This window comes from Camelus dromedarius, chromosome 14, assembly GCF_036321535.1.
Source record: "Camelus dromedarius isolate mCamDro1 chromosome 14, mCamDro1.pat, whole genome shotgun sequence".
Lineage (NCBI taxonomy): Eukaryota > Metazoa > Chordata > Mammalia > Artiodactyla > Camelidae > Camelus > Camelus dromedarius.
This window is the reverse complement of record NC_087449.1, coordinates 37,500,291-37,517,379: the sequence shown is the minus strand read 5'-3', so window position 1 is coordinate 37,517,379 and position 17,089 is coordinate 37,500,291. Positions and strand designations below refer to the sequence as shown.

Below are 17,089 nucleotides of genomic sequence, written 5' to 3'. Positions count from 1 at the left end.
TTAAGACCCAGGAAGGTAAAATAATTTGCCCAAGTCACACAGCTAGCAAGTGACAGAGCCAGGACTCAAAACCACGCAGTTCAACTCTAGAGTCTACACCTAACTACTGTCTCCTTTTAAGAAGGATGAGAGGCTGCAATTTAAACCCTATACTTTCTGAGTCCAGGTTCATATTCTCAGCTACTTCCTTATACTGCCCCCAGCCAGGAAGAGTAAAGCAACACAAGACATTAGCAAGAGAAGAGACCTCAGACGTGAACCAAAAACACTCCCATATTCCAAAGAATGAAGCTAAGGTCAAAGACTCATGGATGATGACGAACAGAACAAGGACTTGAATGCCAGCCTCTTGACTGCAAGTGTAGTCCTCTTTCCTCCATTATAGATTCTTGTTGAATGTGAGGGTGAGAAAATGAAGGAACAGTATGTGCCAAATAGGCTCCCTCCCCAGATACTGTTATAATGAATTGCTAATCTCACATCAGAGTCTGTGCCTGAACTATCAGGGTGCCAGCAGCCTCTGTAGACTGATTCTAAGATTCTGTTACTTAAGATGGCAACGCACTGTTTAATGGTACTACAGGAGCTGCCAAAATGCTCATATATTAAACCAATCAAGCAGTCTTAGACCAGGTAGCTTCCATACAAGATCAGTAGTCCACAGTTTAAGCCTGGACTGTACTATTCCAACAGCTTCCTCGTTGATGACCCCATTCTCAGACACTCTTTGCTCCAGACTAGCCTCCATTCTGTAGCCAGAGTAAATATATCCCTAATGCTGGCCTTTGGAGCCTTGCAGCATAAGGAAAAGAACATGGGTCTCTGAATCTAACACTCACAGGTCTGGACCAAGCTCTGTCACTCACTAGTTACCTGATCTTGGGTAAATCACTTTAATCATTCTGAGGTCTGGTTTCTTCATCTTTAAATTGGGTCTAAATATCTCCATATTACAGGATTGTGAGGATTAAATAAATTAGTGTGTAATGCATCTAACATACTGTTAGCCACAAAGCAGAGTAGAGACTGGATAAATGTCAGTGTTTTTCTTCCCATACCCCTCTCTCCATTTTGGCCACAATCCACCATTTCAGCTTATTTCCCTTCCTCACCATCTCCATTCCTCTCCTGCAACACACACACACACTCCCTCTCTCTCTCTCTCTCTCCCTCCCTCTCTCTCTCTCTCTCTTTATCTCTCTCCAGACCCTCGCTCAAATGGCTCCTTCTCACTTCCTCCAAGGCCCAGCATAAATCTTCCACCTTCAGGAATCCTTCCTAGACCCTCTTTGGTCATGTTGGGATTGATTTCTCCTCTTCCCAAACTCCCACTTTGTTTACATTCTTTACTACATTTACTATAGTCAGTCTGATTTCAGTTATTTATGTACTTATCTATCTTCCCAACTACACTGGAGGGAGAAGGCTCTGAGAAGACAATTACTTATAGGTGGGCAGGAAATGTGCTGTTCTCCTCTGTGTGTATTTCTCAATACCAGGGTCTTGTACATAGCAAGAGCTCAATATGTGTGTATTGAATTGAATCTTTGCCACCATTGACTGGGGATCTTTACAGAAAGATCCTGGACTGAGTTTATTCTAAAACTCTGCTTTTATTGCCTGACTTGATAAATATGCAATTTTTAAAGTATACTAGTATTCCTAAACTAAGGGCCACTAATAGATTGGTTTGCTTCATTCCTTCATCCATTCTTTCAACACACTCTGATTCCTCTCGAGGTATCTCTTCAGGATGCAGGCAGACATGGCCGGCAGGACATCTCTCATTCATAGAGGTAGGGTTATCTGGAAGTAAGCTCTTTGGAGAATTGTTCCACTCCACTGGCTAGGAGATGACAGCCATTAAAATCATATAAAAAAGCAGAGTTGTGGAATCCAAAAGTAGATCTGAATGATTTCTAGCTGCCTCAGTTCCCAAGTCTACAAAATAGAGTTTTGAGATGTTACATACAAAGCACTTAAAACAGTATCTGCCACAAAGTAAGTGCTCAATACATGTTAGATATTATATTAACAATGTACTAGCCTGGAAAAAGAATCAAGACTTTTCACTTCTAGTACTATCTCCACCACTGACTGATGTCTTGTCCAATCTTGATCAAGTCCTTTCCCCTCTGCAGGCCTTCCCCCATCTGTAAAATTGAAGAAGTAGAACCAGATGGTTCCCAAGCCCCTTTTACCTTCAACTGGGTATATTTTTCTATGATCAACAGAGTCTTCTGTTCCAGATGCTGAAGCTATTGGCAAGGAAAAATTGTAGCTGCTGGTTCCCAGAGGAGAGAGGCCAAGGCCAAGGCCAAGGGCAGGACAACTGATTAGTAAACCACCTGTGCACTTTCCCCTGTGAACTATATCACATTCAGTGCAGGTTCCTGAACAGAGCACTACCTCCTTCCAACAAAACTCACAGCAAAGGCAAGACAAGAGTCTGAAAACAATAGCAGCAACAAAGAATCCTGCCTTGTGCAGAATTCCTGCACTTTCTTGCCTTTGATGTCTGTAATTAGAGCATCGCAGATCTAAACTAGGGTTCTCCTTAGGCACAAAGAAAAGGAAGAACACACAGGCCCACTCTGAACCTGAAAGCTCATAAAACAAAGACTAAAGCGAGTAAATAAAAAATGAGACTGACTCATTCAACCACAAACACTGCAGAGGCCTACTATGTGCCAGGCAGAGGAGGGATGAAACAACACGGTCCCTTTCCACCAATGTACTCAAGAGTACACATGGGGTGACATATCCCAAGGCAGACTGTGATCAGAGCTACATTCGAGGTGCAGCCTCTGTTACAGAAGATGGAAGGGGGGCAATTAATCCAGCAGGGCAATCAGAGAAGTTTCACTAACAGGTCACATGAGACATAGGCCTTGAAAGATGAGGAGGCGGAACTCTAGGAAGAGGGAATATAGGCAAAGGAACATGGGGAACAAAGGGAGTGTCTGAAGGGAAAAAAAGCTAGGTTATTTTGCCTGGGGCACAGGGTGCAGGTTTGGGAGAACAAAGGGAAACAGGGCAGAAGACTAGATTATAGAGGGACCGGCCCATGAGGTTGAGGAGTTCAAACTCTATGTAATAGACAATGAGGCCCACCAAGGCTTCTGAGCAGAGATAATACAATACATCTCAGGAAGATCACATGGGCACCCATGAAAAGGATGCAAGAGAAATCAAATTACTAGATTACTATGGGATCATGTAACAGGAGACTACACGTGTTTTATAAGCATGTGCTGGAATCCAACAGCTCCTGTTCACAGTGCTTCTCTCTGCCATGGTTCACTTTCATGCAATCTGAGTTTAAGAGGTGTTCCTTTGCCAGGCCCTCTAACCATCAAAATCAGCTAGCATAACAGGCTTCCCAAAGTCGAGAACACAATTAACCCTACGGATCACAGAAAGGGAAGAGCTGATGTGGGAGAAGTTGGGGAGGGGCACCAGCTGGCCCAGCTCCACATAAAAAACCAACCCTAGATCCTCCTCTTTACATCACTTCCAGCCAAGCCCTATTTAGAGGGGCTGAAAGCACTTGGTCAATGGCTGAGGATCCCGTGAACCGATATGCACGAACCATGCTGGGCACATGGGCAATGGTCAATAAGCACTGACCCAGCCTGCAAGGTCAGTTCCACCTATAAATCCCACTGAAGCTTCAAGACCTAGGTCACCTTAGCTCTTCTCCCAGGGCCTCTCTAAAGTACCGCAATCCAAAATGACTTAATTCTTAGAAATCACACCTGTTTCACACATCAAGTATTCAGCACCCATTTCATGACAGGTGCCATACTAGGTGACTCATGTAATCCTATTCAACCTTCACAATGACCATCCTATGCCCTTTTTATATAGGAGAAATTGAAGCTATGAGAGGAGAAATGACTTGCCCAAGGACACACAGCTAGGACGTGGCAGAGGTGAGATCTGAACCCAAGACTGCCTGACCCAAAGTCAAGCACTTCCAACACTTCTATCCTGTTCCCCTTGCTGGCCTCTGATCTGCTACTGCCCATCTGACAGGCAGCCTGGAAACTCCCTAAGGAGAGAGACCACACCTGATACAATTTTCTCTCCCCACTGTACAGCAACCCGCATATGTCAGGAACTTTTCAGTGAAAATAGTTAACTTTAAAACAGGGTAGTATACAGAAATGATATATTCCTCACATGAAAAACTATTCATGATGTTGGACTGCCTGAGTCCAGCCATACAGCCTGATAGAGACTGAGTCTCGAAAATTGGCCCCAGGCTGAGTTCCGACCTCCGACACCTGTCACAAACCAAGCCCCGACCCCAGGCACTGGCTAAGCCCGGACCGGACACGCATGCTGCGCCCACAGCTCATCACAGACGGCGCCCTGCTAGGTCTCAGACCGAGCCCTAAGAAGAGCCCTAAAGAAGCGTCCGCTTTGGCTGTCCACCCCCCGCAGCAGAAACGGGTCGTGACCTCGGGCCGTTCTGAAGGCCCTAACTGCTTTGTCCCGGGCACGCGATTCATTCACAGGTCCCCCCGCCCCATTTCACTGGCAGGGGTACCTCGCTGTCCGGTCTTTTCCTCAGTTGACTCCCCGCGGGGCTGGTCGCGCGCACCCCTACCTGCAGATCGCTCCACCGAGAACGCGGAAGAGGCGGTACTAGGCTCGAGGGGCGGGCCCGACCTAAGAGGGGCGTGAGGGGGCGGGGCTGCGCCTGCGTCCTATGGATAACCCAGGGAGAGGGTGGAGACGAGCTAAATTTTGCGCAGGCGTGGTAGGAGAGGGGGAGGGGCGGTTGCCGGAGTAGGGGGCGGGGCTCAGCGCCTTCCGACGCTGTATTTTAGGAATGCCGGTCGGGAAGCGCCGGGTAGGGGAGGCCGAGCAGGGCAGGTGTAATTTTATTTACCGAGAGTCCATCCCAGGAAGGAATTTTTTAAAAATCCCCTTTCTGTATGGGGAAATGCCGCCAGTCTCTTTTAAAACGAGAACTAATTCTGTAAAACTTCTTAAAAGATTTAGCTGTACTTTCACCATGAGAATTTCTTCCTGAGTAAAGCATTACCCCCAGTAGTTCAAAATAAAAAACGTAAAAGTTCATTTCTTGGAGAAAATCAACTGCAAATAAATTAACGTTTCAACCAGCCGCCAGTCCCTCCCCCAGGCTGCAAGTATGATGAGGGAATGAGAGTGCTGACTTGGGGTTAAGACAGGTCCTGACTCTGAGTGTGCTTCCTCCGTTGTGAAATGGAAGTAAACATCCCTTCCCTGCCTGTGTCAGGGTTGCTGTGAGGGTCTGGTGAGCAATGCTAATTAAAGAGCCTCTTGAACTCCCTTCGCATCAGGCACCTGACAAACGTTTGTTCCCTTTCCCTTCTGGGCTCAGTTTTCTCATCTGTATGATGGAAGGAGGTTTGGAACATTGGGGGACATTTCAGGGATTTGCTAGATTTCCCAATCTGGATGAAAGCTGAAGAGCGTGGGGGGGGGGGGGAAGGGGGAAGCTTCTCCCAAGCGTCTGTATTCAGTCATTCCAGAATCTCTTCATTCTAACTTGAAGGCCCCTGTACATGTTGACCTCTCCCACCATCACCTTTCAGGTCCATCCAAGCTTCAGCTCAGAGGCCATGCTGGCCTGTTCTCATCTCTGTTCCCTGAATGTCCAATAGCCAGATGATTCTGAGTCACTCAGGCCTATGTTCCAACCTAGGTTCTCAACATGGCTATTTCCCCCACATGGCAACCAGAGATGAAAGCTCTGGGGGATCTCAGAGGAGGAAGGGCTTAAGGAAAGTCTCCCCAGATCAGATGGAGCTTTAACCATCCCTGTGACTCCCTTCAGCACACACTTCCCACAGCTCCTAGGGAGTGGCAGCGGGAAACCTCAAAGAGGCTGCAGTGTTCATGGGGGCCGAGGGTAGTGGGGCATCCTTTACTCAGGTGAATGCTCTGTCCCAAGGTGGGGAGAATGGCTTGCTTCCCTGTTCCCTGCTCCAAATATTTTTATGGATCTTGAACCAGCAGGAAAACAAAGCCTTTTGCATCCTGGCTGCTCAACGAAATTATCCCTCTACCCTCAATACATTGCCTCTCCCAGAATCCTCTCCTGCCAAGTTTTGCCCTGTGGAGGTCTCTTTTCTCTGTGTCACTGAGGCCTCGGCTCTCTCTTCTATCTCCTCCTTTCTCTGTTTAGTCTTCTCCAAGCATCCCTCTCTGAATTTCTCAAAGCAGTTTTGTGAGGGCTTCCTGATGTATTCACACATTCCCATGTGAGATGCAGGCCTTGGCCACACAGTTCTGAGATAAATCTACCCTCACATGGCATATTCTGTATGAACCCAGAGCCTTCAGTTTCTGAGATGTCCAGTAATTGAGGAGGTAGTGACTGACCTGTCATAGGAAATGTGCAAGTAGAACCACCTTTTAGGATTCTGGACTGGGGCCTCCTCTGATAAGCCAGAAGAAGAGGCAGCAGAGTGGAGGGTCCTACAGATCCTAAAGCAGTGAAAGGAGGGAGACTGGGTGCCAGGAAGGAAGCCAGGCAGCTCACCAAAGACAAATGTGATTCAACAAGCTATTAAATGTCAAGCATTTAGAGCTGTACCTAACAGAGAGTATTAATTATTATTATTGTGAATGATCCACAGACTGTGAATAATGAAGGAGCTTAGAGATCAATGAGTCCCTCACTCCCACACCTGGTCATGAAGTAGATGGGGGTCTAGAGGGGAAAGGGGCCTGCCAGGGTACCATGGCAGCTGGGCTGGGACTGGAACCCTGGTCTCTATCTCCCAGAAGAGCAGCTACACAAAGCCAGGTAGAAGGAAGAGCTCTTGGTGGGCCTTTCCTAACTCTTAAGAATCAAGCTATTTTTCAGCTCTTGTCTGGGCAGCTAGAGGGTAAGGGGCAGTGGAATGACAGCAAGACCTGAGCTCGGAGCCACCAGCTTCTCCTGGGGAATGAGCTCAGGAGACAGCCCCATGTCCTGCCACCCCAACTTGGAGCTCTAGCCAGCACCCAACAAATGGCCTACTTTTGAGAAGGGCTTCCTCTGCTATGATTAGGGTTAGGACTCTTATTTCTGCCCTGGACTTTAACCCATTAGCCTCAATAAAGCACCCAGATTAAGGGGGTGGGGTGAGAATAGCTAGTGCCAGGTGACCTGAGCTAGAACAAGGAAAGACTCTCCCAAGAGACTGATTTCCCCACTCAGCACCAGCCCTCCCCACTCCGAGGGTCCTAGCCTAGCCCAGGAATTCTGGGTCTTGAGTTCTTAGAGCCCTGGGAAAACCTTGGTGTCTCCACCCTGTAGAGCTGGGCCAGACATGACCACACCAGCCAGCCCCTCCACATGGCCCAGGATCTCAAGACAAAAGCCTCCCTGCCCCACTTTGGCCCAGTTCCTTCCACAGCCTGCCTAAGACACATGTGGCACCCAGACCACAGATTCCCACCAGGGCTTTTAGTTTGCCTCCTTTATTTTACCAAAAATAACAACAATAAAATTTCCCTCTGTTTCACAAAAATAGATTCCCCCCACCCCCACCCCCCATCCCACCCACCTCAATGGTCGGCACTGGCCATAGTCTAGAATCCATTTTCCAATCCGCAGTCCTCCTTGGGGGAAGCTATGACCCCCCTTCATGTCAGAGCTTCTGGCAAAGCTGTCAGGCCAGTGTTTCTTCTGGGAGCTTCTCTGGAGGCAGCTGTCCCAGGTCCAGCTGGCTGGCCCCAGGAGCCCCATCTGCTTCCCCAGAGAGCGGGCAGCTGCTGGGCCATGGAGAGGGGCATGATTTTGGAAGCTTGGCTCAGCAGACAACCCCAGCAGACCTGAGGGGGTGGTGGGCACTCTGGCATGAAGCTAGAAATCCTTGTTGAAAGCAGGAACAGCTGTATCCGGGAGAAGGGCAGTCAACCCCTCTGTCCACGTGCATCTCATCTCCCTGTGCAGTAATCCACAGGCTGTGGGTGGGAGTCAGAACCCCTTGGTTTCTACTCCACCTCCACAAAAGCCTTGCTGGGAGGTGCTGAACAGTCTCTCTTCCCTCTCCTCCTAGCTTCACTTTCCTTCTAGGCACATGAATGATTCTGTGAGTGAGACTGGATGATCCTCAGGTCCCTTCTGGCTCTCCATCCTGATCTCCCAGCATGGAGCCTCTGGGAGGGGAGAGCCCTGTCCCTGCCTCAGTTTCCCCACCTATGGGTCTGGGCACAGGGCTGGGCATGGAGGCGCTGAGTAATGGAGCCCTGAATCAACATCCCAGTTTCTCTGCGGATAGATCTTCTCTGAGATCCAACCAGCTGGAATGTCTTAGGGATGGTTGGGAGGGAGGCAGGTAGTTGCAGGACAGGGGCTCTCTAAGCCTGGAAGAGTCCATTCAGTAGCTATGTGGTCCTCAATGCCCCAGATGGGAGACAAGGCTCCAGAGTTTCCCAATGCAAGTTCACTAGCTCCATGGGTTGGAGGATTATCTTGTGCTGGGCTTCAGATTCTCGCAATTACATCTGGAGATTAAGGGAGCTAGACTGGAGTATATGATTACTGATTTAAGGACTGGGGACCTTTGTGGACATGAGAGATCACCCCCAATACCCAGGAGACTGTCTTTAACCAGGCCTTCCTGGAGGCAGACGGATGAGTGAAATGACAGTTCATGGGCATCTCTGGCTGAGCAAATCAGAACCTGTGCCTGAGATGGGCCAGGGCTTAAGGTACTCAGGGCAGAGTCCCCCTTCCTACCTCCCCCTACTCCCCAGAACTCATGCTGATGGAAGACGGTAGCCTGGAAGGTTCAAACATGGAGCTACATCTACAACCACATTCTGTGCACTTACACTCATGGTCAGACACACCAAATGGGGACACTGACTTGTCATCACTCCTACAGTGGTCATGATCTGATGGCCCTAATCCCTACTTCCTTCCATCTATCAACTTACCTAAGATTTATGGAGGGCCTAGTATGTGCCAGGAAGGGTCTAAGGCAGCTAGCTCTCACAGACACACCCCATGGTCAAAATCACACGCATAGCCACAGATACACACACGTCATCTGTGTCCACTCACACACAGGTGGCTCACACTCTTGTACCTTTCTGGCCACCACCTCAGCCACATCCACATTCCCCAAACAGGCTTGGGAACCACCGTGGAAGGGTCAAGTATCAGAGCAGTAACCCTCTAGACTTCACGCCAGGGGTTTAGCTCCTTCTTTCCTCCTGTCTGCCCACCTTTACACTCTCCCCTTCCCCACTCACAAGCAGTCAGGGGGACGTGTGGGCAGACTCCTGAGAACCAGAAGTCCAGGGGCTTTGGGTCTGTGGAAGGGTCCCACGCCTTCAGGTTCCTCTGCTACCAGACTCCTGAGGGTCTCCTCCCCTGGCCACTCTGTTCAGATGGTCCATCTCATGGGCAACAAGTCCAGGCCTGGGCTCAGTGACAGATCCGCTCTGTCATCTCCCTCTGCAGAAACACAAGGTTGGGAGGGGTCAGTCAGAGCTCAACCTTCCAGGCAGCCCCTTCCCAAACCACAGGACATGGCTATTCTTCTGCCTGAGTTTGGTCCTTTCCTGTCCCCTACCTGAACTCCAGGTTGCAGATCTGGGTTTGTAAACTGACACTTGGATGAATATGCTATTCAAGTATAGAATCCATTGTTAAATGGATTGCAGCTCCCTAATATATCTTCTTGGGTACTGGATTTTCTTAAAGCACGTAGCCTTTGGATCTGAAAAGTCACAGAGGCTAGCCCTGCTCGGGAAGGGCAGTAGGGGCTTGGCCTCACCAGTGGTTCCAGCTCCCGCTGGTCCACCAGGCTGAACTCGCGGATGAAGTAGTAGAAGTGCTTGTAGCAGGTGTTGACATGTGCCTCGGCCCCCATGCTGAGGATGCTGTCGAAGTGGTGGATGTAGACGTGTACAAAGACGCGGAAGAGGCGGGTCAGGATCTTGGTGCAGACCTGCTGGAAGTTCTTGGGGAAGGGAACTCCTAGGGGGTGGGATGGGCAGAAGTGGGGCATCAGCATCCTGGTGGTGAAATTCTGCCCAACCCTGGCCTCCCACACACAGGCAGCCTGTACCCAGGATGGCCTCTTCCCTAGTACTTTCCCCGAGATCGTAGTTCGCTTTCTCCCATACTTCCCTTTTTAATAAAGCACAAATCTCACTGTGTCTCTCCTCTACTGAAATACAAATCCTCTTCCAGATTTTCCCACCACCCTGGACAGGACTCTGCAAACTTGTTGTTTCATAGACTATAATGGAAGTTATACCAAAACTCTCCCCAGGAATATGTGCATCTGCAGGTGCTCTCATACCACACCCTTGGATGCAATTCCAAGGGGAGTTTGTCAACCTCTGGGGTCCATTTTAAAAATATGGGCCTTCAAGACTGAATCCTAACTTCCCATCATGGCACCTGTTCAAGGCCTTTCAGGACCTAATTCTGACCTCCCTCTCCAGCCCCGCCTGACTCCTTCCCCTTCGCAACATTCACACAGTAGGCTCCAGACCCTAATCTTGAGAATTACTAACTCTTCAAGAACTAGTTCATATGAAAACGTATATATGTATGTATATGCATGACAGGGACATTGTGCTGTACACCAAAAACTGACACATTGTAACTGATGATACTTCAATAAAAAAAAAAAAAAAAAAAAAAAACTAGTTCAGGTATCTCTGTCCTTCAAAGAGTCAGTAACACTTACAAGAACGTTCCATCTGTGAGCCAGGCCCTGTGCTGGGTCCCTTGCACCTTTGGCCTGGTGTGGTAACGGGTAGGACAGCCAGTCTAGATATGATAAAATGGAGGTGCATAAAGGCAGAACCACTTGTCCAAGGCCACATAACTATTAATTAGTGCAGACTGGAGGCAGGATTCAAACCCTCTTTGCATCACACTGCAGCACCCCTCAGAGATAAATACCACATATCCTGCCAGAGAGAAGGTCCAGGACCTGTGAAAAAGGCACAATTTCTGCATAGTCCTCCACGCTCACGGTGGAGATCTTGGTGGCTACACCCTCTTCTCTGCTGTGGCAGAGCCAACCAGGATTAAGACACAGACACCTGGGACCTCACCGGCTTGGGGGTTAAGTCTAGAAGGGAACAAGAACCCAGATCAGGCCCACATTGGCTTGCACGCTTGCACACTTCTCCTTCCTCACTGCTCTTGGGTGGGGCTGAGACCTGTCTCCTGGTGAGCCCTTCCAGGCCCAGCTGGGGTCCCTGAGACTTGTCCTGCCCATTTAGACTTGGGGCTACGGGCCCCAAGAGACCTGAGCTGCGGTTCTGAGTCCCTCCTGATTCAATGTACCGTCCCTCTCTTGGCCTCAGTTTCCTCCCATGTGAAATGAAGATACCCATGTTGGGCATGAGAGTGCAGGAAATGTACCAGCTGGGGAGGGGTGTGGGCAAAGAATTGTGACTCAAAGCCCTCAGCATTCAGACTTCTCTTCTTTGGGCCTGACCACCCTGCCCCACCCATCTCTGATTCCCATAGTCTTAATACAGAGGAACAGAAGGCCAGGTGGGTGAGGCTGCTGTGATGAACAGCCTGCTCAGCTCAGCACCTGAGCTGACATCCCTTCTCACTGCCCTTGGGTGGGGAAGCAGGGCCAGGGTGACATCACTCACCTCCCTTCCACACCTGCCCAGGCTGCCCAGCTGAGGTAAGAAAAGGCCCATGGCTTGTGCCTGACAAGGGAAAATTCTGCCTTCTGGGCCGCTTGAGGTAGAAATACCATCCAGCCCCCCAATCCTTACCCCCTTCCCTTTCCTGGGGCCAGGAGTCAGAGGGGACTCCCAGGAGACTGCAAGTCAGATCAGCCCAAGGAGGGTGATCTGCTAGCAGCACCTTGATGCACTCGTTCTATAAGGTTCTGAGAATCAGAACCCTGCTCTTGCCAGAGTGGTCTCTAGAGGGACATTCAAACTTCAGACAAAAAGAGGTCCCAAACTGGGATTCAGGCAGTGCTTGCTCAAGATGCCTGATTTTGAGCACTTAATCCCTCTGAGCCTCCGTTTCCTCTTCTACAACACTCCTGTATCATACCAAACGCCTCACCGGTGCAATGGGCTCGGCTGGCCCCCTCCCTCAGCGGCCAGGCCCGCCCTGCCCGCCAGGCGGCACTCACCCACGCGGGTGGGAAAGACCTCCTCGTCGTTGATGAGGCCCTCAATCCAGTCCATGAGCAATGCCATGTAGCGTGGCGCCGAGAGCTTGGCCGGCCGCCGGTACTGGCGCTCGTCCTGCCAGCGGTACTCGTAGCGGGGCCCTCCGGCCATGACCGGGCAGCTGCTCTCGCTGCAGCGCTCGGCCATGGTGCCGTAGATGAGGTTGATGCGGTTGAAGAAGTCCACCACATGCACGGCGATCCAGTCATCAATGTTCTCGCCCGGCGGCAGCCTGACCACACTGCGCAGGTCCAGGCCCGACTTGAGCGAAGCCTGCGCCTTCTTGTACAGCTCAAAGCGCTGTGTGCCCGGCTCGAAGCGCTTCCGCGGCCTGAACGTCTTGTCCTTGGCGAACACCTGCTTCAGGCATAGCGCCATGGCCAGCCAGGGTTCAGCGCCAGATGTCTGGGGGCAGGACCTGCAGATGCCCTGCCAGGGCCAAGGGCATGGGGGAGCACAGTGATCAGCTCCTTACCAAGTAGCCTCACTTCCCAGCACATCTTTTCCCTCTCACCTGTCAGCTTTTGGCCAACCTCTGCAGCCTCCGCCTGGAAGCTAAACCCTCCTCACCCCTCTGCCCAGTGCCTGGCCCCATTTCCAGGCTGCCATAGCTACCCCTGCCGAGCTCCAGAGCCCTTCCATCTTGTTTTGTTTCCTTTCCACTTTCATTGTGTCTCAGAGAGGGCTGGGCCTGGGCTCCAAGCAAGTGCTCCTCAGACATGCTGTGGACCATTAAGGGAGGGGGCAGAGACTTCCTGTAGGCCTGCCAGGAGGCTAGGGTCTGGACGAGGTGACCTCTGGGGGGAGTCCCATGGGCCAGCTGGTGCAGCGTGGGAGAGCCTGGCTGCATTGTGCTGGGGGAAGGGAAGGGCCCCCCTGCCTGTGGCTTCCTCTGGGATATCCCGTAGTCCATCCGGCCACAGGGGATTCCCAGGGAGCAGGAGGGACTTTTCTACCAAAAATGTCCTTTCCTTGTATTACTCTGAAAAGGGAAAGAGCCCTCATATGGTCAGCTGGGTGACCTCTGAGTGTGGCTACAGGCGCTGGAGGAGAGGGAGAGGATGGCAGGTCTAGAACGGCACCACTTCCTCCAGCAATGACTAGAGATCCTGCCTTCCAAGCCAGCCTCCTCCAGCCTAAAACCCAAACCCAAACACCAAACCTGAACAAGCTACTGGCCCCTCCCAATGCACCTGATATTCAGTAGATATTCTTAGAACACATCTATGTGCCTGGCACTGGGAGATGGGAAAATGCAGTCACATCACCCAGCTGGGCCCATCCAGAATTCAGAAGAATTTGCTTTGCCTCTCATAACTGAAGGATCTCAGATTCAGAACAGACTTTGGGGACAGTGATAAGAGCCCCAGGCTTAGAGGCAGGAGACCTGGGTTCTAGTCTCATCCATGGCCGCTGGGTGACCCCTGGAGCAGGCATGGATTTGGCCCATGCAACTTCCTGGGTCACTTATAGGCCAAGTTTTTGGGACTTCCAGGGTAGTCATCTAATTCCCCCTGTGAGTATGTGAGCTCTTGGGAAATACAGACCCAGGTACCCACTGGAATTTAGCCAAGTACTGCCCCTGACCCCAGACTGAGCACTGAGCTTTGGCTCTAGGGTGAACTCTGACACGGTCATGACCCTGGTCCATTTGAGCCCTGGACTCTAACCCTTACTGAGACTTAAATACAGACACAAAGCCTGGCCTTGACCTCAGAGCTGACACTGGGGTATTTTCCTTTCTCACATCTCTAGTAACACTGGGACAGGTTTGGGGAATGGAGGGTGGGAACAAGGTGACAACTGGGTGTTGTAACCAAAGGCACAGCACATGTGGATAGTCATGTCAGACAACAAGTCAAGCTAGTGGAGGAGAAGTCTGGAACAAGGGTTCTTCCTTGTACATATAACATGCAGGCCAGGAGGGTGAAGTTAAGCAAAATGAGAGAAGTTTGGAGAGTAGAGGCAGGCCTCCCAGCAGGACCTTGTCCTCCTGAGAAAAAAGCCTCAAAGATATGGCGGGTCACCTCATACATCCCCAGCCCCTCGACTTCTTGTCCAAACAAGTCCCCAGTGTGAGACCTGAGCTTCCTGATCCAAGAGAAGAGTTCCACACTTCACTTACCTCCTGCATGCTAAACTCTGCTTGGGGCAGGTGCTTCCGGAATCACTGACACTGCAATTCTGTAGGGTCCCTGGGATCTCTACCTTTGCACAGACCCCCTTACCAACAGCTACCAGCAGACCCTCACCCTGGTATTCAACACCTCACCCTAGCTTTCCTGCTCCACTTCCCTAAACCTACCACCCTGGCCTTCTTCCTGACCCCCTAAACACGCCCCTCATTCTCTTGCCCCTGTGTATTTTCTTACACCGGCCCTTGGCCTGACTACACATGATCAGGTTGAATGCTACCTCCTCCCACAGCCCTCTCTACTGAACCCAGACCTCTTTGTCCTTGGGTGGAGGCTGCTCTTTGGCCACTGCTGTCCCCCACCTGCCCCACCCCCCAGCCTAGGTCAGGGTCTGGCACATAGTCAATGCTCAGGCTTTAAGGAAAGCTCTGAATCAAGAATCGTAGGATTGAAACAACTCTGAGAAATCAACTGGCCCAACCCATTTCTTGTACAGATGGGGAAACTGAGGCTCAGTAAGGAGACTTCAGGAGCCTGTGTTCACGTAGCAAGTCATAGGCAGGGGATCTCCAGTGGCAGAACTGGACACTGGGATAAGGAGGGGCGTGACAACGAGTAAAGGACCATTTTCCTGCCCTGGCTGATTGCTGGTCTGGTGGAGATAAGGGGAAAAAGGGAAATGGAGGGAAAGAGGAAGCATCTTCCCACCAACTAGATGGACCTAAATCCTGTTCCCTCTGCACACTGACCCTCCCCCTCACCCCACAGCAACTTGCCTGTCCTGACCAGTGAGCCAGAGTCCCACCTTCTTGCTGTAGAATTTCAAGGCTTGGGTCCTTCCCCAGGAAAATGAAAGCTTGGGGTGGGGGACAGATAGGTGCTCTTCTATCCATGCCACTCGTGTCTTCACTTCCCACTCCCATGCTCTGAGTTTCTATCTCTCACAGTATTTCAGTCCCCTCCCTGAACCATGGCCATTCCCTCTCTTAGCTCCTGTTTCCATCTGGGTGTCCTTTTATTCCTGAAGTGGCCATTGATGGCTGGCCCCCAGGGTGGGCATCTGGATTTCCCAAATGAAGACCAGAGTGGCCCTGCCTGCCTCTGACCCTCAGCCCCCTGCCAGGGTCACACCTGCCACTCCCCTAAGCCTGGCCCAGGACCTCAGCCAGGGACTGGCCCCAGTTTGAACGGAGAATCCAGCCTAGAGTTGTGCGATGTGTGTGCGTGGTGGGATGGGTGGGGTGGGCGGGACGGCTGAGGGCAGAGAACCAAGAGAAAAGTAGAGGCGAGGACTCTCAGCTTTTCCCAGCGGTGCTCAGCCACCCACGCCGACCCCTCGGCCTCCCCCTGGGTCCCCGATGCCCCTCTCTTCCCAGCCCAACTTACAGGATAGACCGGTCGTAGGACCCAGAGGAGCGGCCTGAAATTTCCGCCTCCGAAGACACGCCCTCCTCAACCAAAGCGCCCCCAACCCATCCCCGACTTTCTAGCTCCTAGTCCCGGACCCCAGACCAAGGAGTGTGGCCAGCCTGCCTCCGGGCGCAGGTCGCCCCCGGACGGTGCCACGCCAGGACAGCTGACGAAATGAAAGTGGAAGCGAGCCTGGGCCGTGAGCGCAGGGGCCGCGGGGGCCGCGGCGCTCACTCACGGGGTCCGCCGGGTGGGTCAGCGCGAGTCCTCGTCTGGCCGCAGGTCACATCCCCATCGCGTGGTCGCCTCCTTCTACCGGCCCTCTCGCCCGTCAGCCTGCCTGCCCTGCTGGGCCCTCGGTCGCCCTCCCGCCCCTAAGGCGACGCCAACTCCGCCCCGGCCCTCCCGGCCCAGCCACGCTGCAGCCACGGGGCGGGGAAAGGGGCGGGGGAAAGGGGCGTGGAAAGGGGACCCCCCTCCCAATACCCCCGCCTTTCCGGAAAGTCCATACAGTGCTCCCAGCTTCCGCCGGCAAAGGAACTAACTGAGCAGCTGGCCTTCTCAGGAGGCAGCCTCAGTTTCCTCGACTGTAAAATGGGGACAAGCCCTGCTTCTGTCTGGAGCCGAAACAAAGGAGGTGCTAGATAATGGTAGTTTCCTTGCCCTCCTAGAATCATCTGTGTCTCACTTGTCCCTGAGCGCAGTAAGGATCAGATCTGGCCTGTCCACTCCCATACCCTCAGCTCCTGGCATAATGCCTGGCATATAGCAGGCATGGCAATACCCATTGCTGAGTGAGTGAATGAATGCATGTATGCATCAGGAATCTTGAGCTGAGCCCTTCACCCCAGCACTGAAAAGATTGGCCCCAAAGGACTGTTCTGCTCAAATAGCAGACTTTCACCTCCCTGACCAGGGCTGGGGGCTTGGCTTAGGCCAGGCAGATTCTCCTCACTCTGTCCGAAGCCACCCCATTTCCCCCCACCAGACCTTTTTTCCAGCTGTTCCCAGTTTGGAAAAACTTCTTTTCTTCCAACCAAATCCAAACACTTCAAGACCTGATCTGCTTTCCCTACTTTTCTACTTGGGTCCCTCTCTGAGGGCAGGCAGATTCTCGCAGCAATGCACACGGTGGGCCCAAGCCCAGGGATCAGTTGGCTGCTCTGTCCTGGGATGAGAGGAAAGACTGGAGGGAGGCCTTCTCGGGTAGGAGGACTGAAGCAGACAGATGGGCTGCAGAAGTCACCCGGGAGGGTATGGGAGGTGAGCAGGCAGGGTAGGGGAGAGCTGGAGGCAGGAGACAGGAGTTTATGTGGCTCAGATGCCCCGCTGGGCTCCCCTGTCTGGATCTTCTCTTACTGGATGATGTGAGACTA

At 51.8% G+C, this 17,089-nt stretch overlaps 2 protein-coding genes across 9 annotated transcripts in view; both read right to left on the bottom strand.

Annotated features, from left to right (window-relative positions):
• MKNK1 (MAPK interacting serine/threonine kinase 1) overlaps positions 1 to 4,672 on the bottom strand; it is a 39,392-nt gene extending 34,720 nt beyond the window's left edge. For 3 of the 5 annotated variants that reach the window (XM_031465056.2, XM_010984698.3, XM_031465058.2), the window contains exon 1: positions 4,556 to 4,666. The gene's annotated coding sequence lies outside the window, so the exon portion shown is untranslated. Of the gene's footprint in view, positions 1 to 4,555 lie in introns of all 5 variants that reach the window. The other 2 variants (XM_031465057.2, XM_064493620.1) reach the window with 2 other exon arrangements.
• A 2,872-nt stretch (positions 4,673 to 7,544) lies between these two features.
• MOB3C (MOB kinase activator 3C) lies at positions 7,545 to 16,126 on the bottom strand. 4 transcript variants are annotated; one of them, XM_010984704.3, is made up of 4 exons: positions 15,690 to 16,126; positions 12,129 to 12,597; positions 9,777 to 9,979; positions 7,545 to 9,454 (listed from the first exon to the last, which is right to left on the bottom strand). In XM_010984704.3, exons 2-4 carry the CDS (start codon positions 12,544 to 12,546, stop codon positions 9,425 to 9,427), a joined length of 651 nt encoding a protein of 216 aa, XP_010983006.1. In that variant the 5' UTR covers positions 12,547 to 12,597; positions 15,690 to 16,126; the 3' UTR covers positions 7,545 to 9,424. The 4 variants fall into 4 exon arrangements, with proteins under 4 accessions (XP_010983006.1, XP_010983005.1, XP_064349687.1 ...); XM_010984703.3 differs by having other exon boundaries at positions 15,952 to 16,125; XM_064493617.1 differs by lacking the exon at positions 15,690 to 16,126 and adding an exon at positions 14,294 to 15,663.
• Between the last annotated feature and the right edge of the window lie 963 nt (positions 16,127 to 17,089).